The sequence below is a fragment of the Hordeum vulgare genome, chromosome 6H, assembly GCF_904849725.1.
Source record: "Hordeum vulgare subsp. vulgare chromosome 6H, MorexV3_pseudomolecules_assembly, whole genome shotgun sequence".
NCBI classification, from domain to species: domain Eukaryota; kingdom Viridiplantae; phylum Streptophyta; class Magnoliopsida; order Poales; family Poaceae; genus Hordeum; species Hordeum vulgare.
Genome location: NC_058523.1, coordinates 5,909,778 through 5,920,276, shown reverse-complemented (window position 1 = coordinate 5,920,276; position 10,499 = coordinate 5,909,778). Strand labels below are relative to the sequence as shown.

The 10,499-nt window shown below is 43.8% G+C and overlaps 1 protein-coding gene across 1 annotated transcript; it reads right to left on the bottom strand.

Annotated features, from left to right (window-relative positions):
- Positions 1-7,326: 7,326 nt before the first annotated feature.
- Positions 7,327-9,377, bottom strand: LOC123402186 (putative UPF0481 protein At3g02645). The gene has a single exon (XM_045096064.1). The coding sequence runs from the start codon at positions 9,299-9,301 to the stop codon at positions 7,709-7,711; it is 1,593 nt and encodes a 530-aa protein (XP_044951999.1). The 5' UTR covers positions 9,302-9,377; the 3' UTR covers positions 7,327-7,708.
- Between the last annotated feature and the right edge of the window lie 1,122 nt (positions 9,378-10,499).

Sequence of the window (10,499 nt, the reverse complement as noted above, 5' to 3'; positions counted from 1 at the left end):
TTGCCACGAACCGGGACTAAATCCCTTCCACGTGGCTGGCAGAGTGTGCCAGGGGGCAGGGACCTGTAGTCCCGGTTGGTAACACCTCCCGGTTGGTAACACCTCCCGGTTGATAACACCAACCGGGACTAAAGGATTCTATGATTTGGGGTTTCAGGGTTTTGGAATTTTAGGGTTTAGGGTTTAGGGTTTCAGGGTTTTGGAATTTGGGGTTTCAATCAGATAATAATCAAGCATTATAATGGTATTGAAACTAGAACTAAAGAGATGCGTGGACGTAGCTAGTACTACTTAATTAACTGATGATATCAGGAAATGATAAAAGGAGTCATTGATTAACTTATGATATCAGGAAATGAACTAAAGAGGCCGATATAGTGCGATAGTGATTGAAATTACCGGTCAAGAATCAACTTCACAGGCATGTACTCGTCTTCGTCTTTTCTTAGTGAGTCGAGTACTTGAACTTTTGCCTTGTCAATATAAATGACGAGCAGGATAAAGTGGAATTTGCGTTGTATAAGCAAAATAGAATTTATAATAAGAAAAATAGAATTTATATTACAAGACAGCAATAACACTCACTTGAAGTTGTAAGGAAATAATACTATTTCATTGTGACTTCGTATCTCCGAAAACCAAAACAAGTTCTCCTTGTCTCTTCTCGGAAATCCAATATTGCCTTTTCATGAATGGTATTTGGGTCAATGAAGCCAATGTCCATCTATTTTCATTTCAGACATCTTCATTCTGCATACCACACACATAAAAGAATATAGTAAGGATAATTAGAGGCAAATGAACGAATCGATGAGCTAGGGACTTGAATTAGTGCGTCTTATTTGTATAATTGCCAAAATTCTGGATTATCAATCCACAAATCTTTTTCATTGAAAAAATGCTCTGCCTTAACTTTCACCATTAGGGACTGACACCCCATTTCTGCTTCCTTCATGTACCAGGTATGCAATCTGTACATTTTCGTTGGTAGCAGCTTGACAAGCTCAGGCCTGACGAGAGGTTTCTTGGATTGAAATGTCCATACAAGTTGGTTATTCCTTCCCACCATGGTGGGAATGCTCTCGTTGTCTAGGAGTTGTTCAACAATGACACCGGCCTCTATAGCCATCTTTTTAGCAACATCGGATCGACTATGAACTCCTCGGTACCCACCTTTAGCGACGGGATCGATTGCACTGACTGTTCTCCCAGCTGGAGAATGGTTTTCCTTCTTCTAGTAAGGAGCGCCGCCTTCGTTTGCCCTTTTTGATATGACTTGGCAATGGAGCGGGTCCACTAGTAGAGAAGAGGGCTTTCATCCACTTGATGAAATCCCATTAGTCCCGGTTCACTCACGAACCGGGACCAATGGGGGCATCGTCCCGGTTCGTGAGGCCAGGGCGCCGGCCGGGCCTCGTGGGCCATTTGTCCCTGTTCGTCTGACCCCTTTGGTCCCGGTTCCATACACAAACCGGGACCAATGTGCCCCACTCCTGGCCCACAACCATTATTCCCGGTTTGTGGCTGGAACCGGGACCAAATGTTGAACTTTATCTCGGTTCCAGCCACAAACCGGGATCAATGGTTGGCCTATATATACCTCCTGCCCGTGAGCAGAGCAGTGCACTGCTCTGTTTTTTTGGCCGGCCGTGGGAGAGCTTTGTGGTGCTCTAGCTTACCTCCTATGCACATGAGGTGTTCGATGAAATTCCCAAGCCACACTTAAGCTTTCTCCTCTCGAAGCTCCTTGTCCAAGCTCCATTTTCCTCAAGTTTTGTGTAGCTTCCGCGGTCCGTTCTTGTCCCGTCCTCGTCCTCACCGCCATCGATCGTCCGCGCCCATCTCGGCGTCGGCACCACTGTGGTTAGTCTCTTCTTCTTATCTTCTTTCTAAAAGAAAAAAATCTTACTTGTATGATTTAGATAGATACTTATGTAATTTTCTTACTTTTATTATTGTTTGTTATTATATAGCGATGGTTTTGGTATCCGCCTCCGTCGGCCCTCGTCCTGTCTATGATTCAGATGTGGTATATATTATATTTTATAACTATTTATTTTTATTTAGTGTTTATGAAAATTATGCCGACGAACGTGACATAGATTTTTTAATCTTGGAGGTATGTGAACCGGAAATTTCAACCGACATAGAAATTCTTGCCAACAAGTTAAATTTGGATAAAAAAACAATTACTTAAATTTTTTTTACAAAGAGTTGAAAAAAAAAGACGATATTGGAGTTGGATGTTGCCGCTACTTACCTGTAGCGTGGTCGGCCGACCAACACTACTATTAATTTTGTGTAGTAGCAGCGCCATCCCCACATGCTGCTGCTAGGGTCTTACCCCGCGATACTAATAAGTTTATGTATTATTAGTTTTCCTTGGCTCATCTTACACGGTATATAGGTAGAAACTATATACACATACACATATAATGAAACTATATCAGACAATAATCATCAGAGTGCTACAACATAGTGACATCATGCATCCGCTTCACCATGAGCGATCATTATGAGCAAGAGTGCAATTATATAGTTTTTGAGCCGGTTCTGAGTCATCTCTAGCGATAGCGTGAACCTCAAGTTACTAGCTTCCGCTTCACTCTCCATGGAAACTCTTTGTGCTTGCTGCCCGGGAAGCGGAAAACTTGGGCCCGACACTCTGGTCACTCGTCGTACACTCCTGGAATCCTTCCTATATACATGACATAGCACTTCTTCACTATATATGATCTATATCCCTGACATAAATGCATCGTCACCAAGAGAATGCATTGATAATATGCAACATAATATAATTAAGTAACACGAAGAGAAAGATTTAGCAAATAGAAGAAACATATAGTAAACATAATTAACGAAGTTGATCATACCCAAACTAAATAACTAGAGCACTATGTAAGTTCTAGAGGACCGTTTACATCACAAAGTTTCATTGTACAAAAATTCAAAGTAGTAACTCAATGGACATATCATCATTATCGTCGTCAATAACCAGAATTTCCACCCGTCCATATCCGGGAGGATGCATTGTATGTTCGTAAAAGGTGTCATGCCCTGACGCTATAGGCCTATGCGAGTTCACATGATCGTTTTGGTGTAAGAACATCACATCCTTTTTGACGATGTCTTTCATGATGATCGTCGCAATGTCTTGTTGGATGCGAAAGAAGTCATTTGTGAGTTCATGATAATACTTCCAACTTGGGAGCTATTGTTGCGTGCTCTTTATGATGAAAATACTTTTCACTTAGGAGCTATTGTTGCATGCTGCTTACATCTTAATCGAACTAGATGAAAAATTCATGGCGACATTTATGCCACACGCTTAGTAAAGCGTTTTAATGTCGTCATAGGCCCCACTGACTATTTATTGCCTAAGGTTTATCTTGATCACCAGTCTACGATAGAGCACCGGTTCATTGGTGAAAACCTCAGCCACCGCAGAACCTTCGTTACATTTTAGTATTCAGCATGAAAACTCGTGATATTATTACCCTGACTTCACCTTCTTTATTTGATCATCATGCCACGTACGGGTATACCGTCATGCCAACAGACATAATTGCTTATCATAGTGAGTTGTCTGCCATGGAGGCCAAAGCCCAGGCGTGGGATGCTTAGGTGCCTCAGCAGCAATATTTTCCTGGACCTGACGGCTATTATCAATGGTGATAACCAAGCTAGGCAAATGCCTAAGCTTGGAAGAGTACATACTTCTCACCGATGAATATATTACATTCATGTTCACACACTTCATATAAATTACCGGTGTTCATCCTCTTTCATTGTAAATCCATGTTAGTTCTTTTTTTCTTTCTTCTGGTTTGTTTGAAAAACCTTAGAAAATTCAAAAATATTTCTCGCTTCTTTTTTATTTTTCTTTTTCATTTAAGTACTTGTAGTATTAAATGATAAACCTAAAATATTTCCTTCACTTGTTGGGAGCTGTCCCGTTTAAATATTTTTTCTTGTTGTTGTTTTTTCCTTTCTTTTTTGCTTTCTTCGAGAAATAGCAAACACTCCAAAAATATTTCAGTGTGTTTCTCTGAACTTTTTTTCTTTCCTTTGCACTGATGAAAGGAGAAGACCATGATGAAAATGTTGAGTAGCTCTCGTATGCTTTATTGTCGATCGAAAAGAGACAATATTACCATGTCTTCTCCTTTTTGCAACAATACCTTGCAGATTCCAGCTTAGTCCACGACAGACATGCACTATTATTATTATCACATCATTCAGTCATGCAAGTGAAAGGCAATAACGATGATATTTGATAAAGTGATTGTGGCAAAGGAAACGAGTATGAACGTTTCTTGTTCTCCGTTTTTGAAAGTATGTTTGGCTCGTTCGATCTTCATTCAGTATATTATGAGTGAACATGTTTATGATGACAATGAGGGATTATAGTTTTTCATGCCATGCTTAAATAGATAGGAGTGGATAATACAATGGTAAATTGTATAGTTGTAGTAGTTCGACGAAGAGATGACGATCCAAATGTAGTACGCATAGTAGATATATGTTTTAGAAATCTGAAACAATGAAAACAGCAAGCTAACAATTGATATTTCTAGAAGTCAAACATTAGGAAATTCGATCGTATTTATAGAGAAAAATACGTACATCTAGTATATGAAATGCACATCAATGAATAAATCATGAGTTAGTCTTACATAATGTATATGTTTGATAGTTTAGATGTAGACATATCTATAAACTTGATCAAAATTGGCAAAGTTTGGCTTGTAGAAAAATCTACATGTGCTACATTGTGGAATGGAGGGAGTACTAGTCAAATCCTTCATGGATGAACTGACATGATGATCATGCACTGATCTGTGATGGATGAATACTGTCATGTATCAATTGATTTCTTGTATTATGGAGTTTGACGTCGCCGAGTAGTTCGGAGGTCCTAGGCAAGATGCCTGCGCATTTTTGATCTAGCGTCCTTGCTTTACTCATCATTTTTAAGGCAAAATTGTTTAACTTGTCTATAGCCAGACCTAACCTTTTATTTAATATCGGATCTTGCGACCCCTATTTGTAATATATTGTTTTATGTTTAATTTATGTCGTAGAGTTGTGTTGTGGTACTACCGTGAGTCACTTTGATGATCGTGCATGCTGTGTTTATGATTAGTGCACGGTCATGAATGAGGCCGTCACAATCATGGCTGGCGTACCTGATCAATTGGTTGAATTTGTTCAGATATTTAGCCACTGTGAGGGTGCATGTCCTAGGGATAGAAATTCCCTCTGTTTCAGCTTGATGATCACTTTTGGAATATGAGCTTTTTTGAACTGTTCTTTGAATTCAGCCCAGTTGGGGTTTTCTCCTCCGTTCAGCATCTCTTTGAGATTATCTCACCAAACTCCTATAGATCCCTCCTGATAATGAGTGGAAAAAGGAACCTTGTCTATCTCATCACAACGAGTGATTTTCAGTTTCTATTCAATGGTCGTTAGCCAGCCATCGGCCTCCAGAGGTGTGATTGCTTGAGAGAAGTTAGCGTGTTGGTCCTGTGAAACTCTGTCAGTTTAGATCTGGATGCATCGACATTCCCTTTTCCCTTTTTATTGTTATTGCCATTCCCATTTCCGCTGTTATTGACGTTCCTTTTTATTGTTATTGCCATTCCCATTTCCGTTGTTATTTACATTGGTACGGAGTATATTCACGATGTTTGTCGTGCCAATCTGCTCTTCTCAGCTTTCTTCTAGCATAATGAACAATAGAAGGATGGGCACGCTTTGCTGCGCCGTTAGATTAGAAAAACCTAATCAATCTGTTTTAAAATACAATATGTATTATTATTTTTAAAAATCATTTTTTTGAAGTTTGATTAAATTTGTAGATAAATATATCAATATTGGTAATATCAAATAGTTGTGATTAGATTCATCGTTAAATGAATTATCATATCTTTTATTTAATATTATGGATGTCGATATTTTTACTCTCACCTTGGTCAAAGTTGAAGAATTTTTCTTTCCAAAAACCTAATACCCCTTATATTTTGAAACTAACGGATTGTTTTGTTTGATGTGTCTGGGGGAGATAACAAAGTGTATTTTATTTATATTTGTAATTCGATAATTTGATGGGCATTTTGTGGTGTGATTCTATATTATATGCCAACCAACCTTATATATGTGGGAAACAATTTACGTTGAGGGCTCCATGGAAGTCATTGATATGTTTTTATAGGCCGACTGTTGTTGATTGATTTGAAAAAACTGTTAGTTTGATCAAAATCGTAAACCAAACCCGTTAGGAATCATAATGCATTTGTCTAAAGAATTGAAGGAAAGAGTTTTGAGAAATTTTTGACCCCGTCAAAATCGGATGACCTAGTTTTAATTGACGCCTTACAGACCTCAATTGAATTTGACTCTTTAAAACTAACGAGTATAGTGTTATACAAGTACAAATAAAATAATTAAATGAGAGAGCTTTGAGAAATTATTGATCAGGTTAAAACTGGGCGTAACAATGTCAATTGAAGACCTCAATTGAATGTGGACTCTCCAATTCTAGAAAGATTTTATGTGATCCCAGCGATGATCATATGGAAGAGGTGGTGGCGGTTGTTCGGCAGGTCTGCCATCTTGTCAAGCGAACCGACGGACAGGGGTGCCTTCGTTTACACTAGCACTCTCATCCATCCTCTACATGATATGTCGACCAAATCCAAATAAGAACCAAATCAACATTGAGCTAATGCATAAAACCACCACATTTCAGGCCGCGTATGCGAAAAACAACCTAGTCCCTAATTCCATGCCAAAAACACTGTGTTTCTGGTAATCTTGTTGCAAAACACATCGATCGGAGTGTTTGCCCCGTTTGATCACTTTCTAACAAGTAGACACATACGGTAAGAGCTGATTAGGCAAACAAAATTACACACACACTCCTAATCAATAATAGAAAGCAATCAACCCCACCCACCCACACCGACTGTGCCGCGCCACCCCACCAGCTCCCGCCGTCGCCCCCATCGGCTCCTGCATCCGCTGCCAGAAGCCCACCGTTGGTCGGCCGGACGCGGAGACGAGGAGGTACCGGCTCCCGTCGCTGCCGCAGGAAGCCCACCGCCGACCATCCACGCGGAGACGACGAGGAACATGCTCCCATCACCCCCACCCCCGAAACTACTTGTGAGAAAGTGATCAAAGGGGCCAAACACTTCGGTCAGTGTGTTTTGCAAAAAAGATTACCAGAAACGCGGTGATTTATGTAACTAATTAGGCACTCGATAGTTTTTCGCAAACAAAGCCTGAAATGTGATGGTTTTATGCAATTAACTCCAATCAAGAGCAACACACTGATCTTAATAATTATACATGGGAAAATATATGTCGACCAAATCCAAATAAGAACCAAATGGGAAAAAAGAAGATAATTAATTATACATGACGCTGATGAATTATTTCTACAAATTAAACTGAAATAAGCACTAGAACGACAAGGCACAGCAGTTGCACGATCGATATGGATACTACGGGTGGGTACATGCATGCATGACGACGATACTGATACAGAAGAGTTGCGGCGGGCGATCTAGCTTAGCTAGTCTGCCGGCGTGACGGTGGCAACGGTGTCAGTGACCCAGCGGGAGCATGCGTAGACGGAGCAGAAGGCCTGCAAGGTGGTGAGCAGCAGCATGCTGAGGGTGGCGAGGAAGGTGAGCATCTTCTAGGAGCTGAGCACATACTTGCGCATGCACCGCTTGGCCTTGACGCGCCACCGCCCGTCGTAGTATCGGTTCACGTCCTCGATCACCGCGTCCAACTCCGGCACCCTGGAGTGGTGCACCGACCGGCTCATGCCGTTCCACATCCTGGCCGCCTCCTCGTCGCTCTTCATGCGGTTGAGCAACACGCCGCGCTTGCGGAGCAGCGCCACGTCCTCGCCCGTGTCCACGATGCCGTTCATCAGCTCCGTGTACCGGGTGAGGGCCAGCGGCCCCGACGCGGCGGATGACTCGTAGGCCACCAGGTTCCGGAGCACCACCTCCGTGTTGCAGTCCAGGGTCACCGCCGGTAGATGGAGCGTCCTTGTCTTGCCGTTGAAGGCGATGGTGGACAGCATGCCGTTGGTCGGCGCCAACTGAATGCCGCTGCTAACCAGCTCGGATACCGAAGGGATGGTGATCTCGGACGCCTCGCTCCCGTCGCCGTCGGCGGGCATGAGCATGTTCACCTTGGACGCCGAGATGCCGGTGAGCATCTTCCATGGCGCCTTGGCCGCAAACACCATCGGCTTCAACACGTGACGCAGGCGGCCGCTCTTGAGCCTCGACGCGATGCGCCACATAACGGCCAACAGCTGCATCACGTACTTGCTCTCCTTCTCCTGGCCGCCGCCGTCCGGTCGCTGCTCCTCGATGTCCTCATCGACGTGGCCGTCGCCGTCCGGTGGCTGCTCCTCGACCTCGACCTCCAAGTGGCCGGCTTTAGCTGAGGGTTTGGGCACGAGCAGGTGGTAAAGCAACTCCAGCAGGTGCGCGTGGTTGGCAACGTCGATCTCCTTGTCCGGGAACGGGAAGTTGCCCTTCATCTTCAAGGGGCAGACCTCCTTGATGAGGCCAGTGACCATGGCATTGAGCCGCGTGGTGGACTCCGACTCGTGGACGGACTGCTGCGCGTCGAGGATCTCTCGGAGGACCAAGAGCGGGATCTGGTTCTCCAGCATGAGCAAGTCACGGAGGATGAGGCCGTGCGCGGAGGACTTCCTCCCGGTCCCGCCCACGTCGGCGAGGTGCGCCATCCTACTGCTCACCGGGAGCGGGAGCACCCTGTGTGTCTGTCGCTCAGCCACGCATGCGGGTGTGGCGTGGTGGATCGCGAGGAACTCGAGCAGGAACGCGCCGTCGACGAGCATCATGAGCGACAGCGTCTCGCCGCCGAGGTCGAGGTAGCGGTGGTAGTGGGCGCGGACCTTGGACTCGTGGAGCGCCAGCTTAGAGACCAGGTCGTCGAGGCCGCCGCGCCCGAGGGTGGTGAGCGCGCGGCGGGCGGCGTCGATCTTGTAGCCCTCCATCTCGTACAGCTCGGGGCGCCAGTGGTGGTAGGGGCCGAGGGCGATGAACTGGGGGGCGTAGGCCTCCGGCTTGTGCACCTGCAGCTGTTTGGGCACGTCGAACACAGACACAGGGATGCCGTCGCCGTCCTCCTTGCTCCTCCGGAGCGACTGCCGGATATTCTCCACCCACCCGGACTCCTCAAAGCCGTAACGGTTGCTGCGGGGGGGCGGCTGCTGTTGTTGATCGGAGGCGGCGGCCGCCATTGCAAGCTCTACCTCTGCCTCTATCTCTATCTCTATCTCTATCTCTATCTCTATCTCTACTCTACCGTGGGCTGTTGCTTGCTAATCTATGTTCTGATGAACGGTAGAGAGAGGCGCTACATATATAGAGAAAGCGTTGCTGGACTGCCTATGCGTACGGTACGGCATAAACCCTATGCATGCATGCCCACCACATATTTATGATTCTCTCACTTCCTCTCCCATCCATGCCGGCAGCCCGTAGTGACGTCGCCTCGCTACAGTGCCACCACACCAGCCAGCAACAGGCCACCGGCGTCTTATATGGATACGTCAAGTCAAGTCATGCTTGATACACAAGGCTAGACATACAAAAACTTACAAAGGTTTATTTAACCTTTCAAACTAACTCTTCTTTTCCCTTGATTTTCAATGAGGATGGGGCCCCTCATCTCTTAATTACCAATTATAATCTTACACATCAGTTTGTACGTAAAATCTTTACGTAATCCTTTGTAAGTGTAGCATTACTCGACCTGGGGCATATAAAGCTAGGTTGATTTAAGGGAATACTCTTTGGTTTCTTGTTTTACGTACATGCAAGTAATATGAGTTTTTTTAGTAATTATTACAAAACTCAAAATAGTTGTGAAGTATTTTTAGATTAAACTTGAATTTATTTTATAAATTTTCACAAAGAAAAATGCAACATTGATTTCCGGACAAGAAAGATAATATTTATGTGCTATTATAGGTCACTATTCACATTTTTTTGACCGAAAATTTGTCTTTTTTCTAAAAAAAGTCAAAGTGTAATTTTCTTTTTGTGATTTTTTTCACAATTACAATGAGAGGTCAAGTTTATTTCAAATATATTTTTGGAATTTTTTGAGTTTATGTTGGATTTGTTTCTGCATATGGGATGCATATAAATCCAGGTTCCAAAAGTTCCCCTCCGATGCATATGTTACTAGTCTATATTACTATTCCCTCCGTCCGGAAATACCTGTCCTACAAATGTACATCCATTTATACATTTCTAGGACAAGTATTTCCGGACGGAGGGAGTACCTTTTATAGTGGGGAGTAATGTAAATGTGGTGTCATGCAATACTTCATTTATTAGTTTGTAGATTCATTTTGCCTTGCGACGTACATGAATTCTCTCGTACCCCCTCCTTGCTCGCCCCTTCAGGGAGATCGGCGGGGGAGGGGGCTG

What these genes read in the sequence shown, in the direction of transcription:
- LOC123402186 (XM_045096064.1), bottom strand. Translation starts at nt 9,301, where the DNA reads ATGGCGGCCGCCGCCTCCGATCAACAACAGCAGCCGCCCCCCCGCAGC.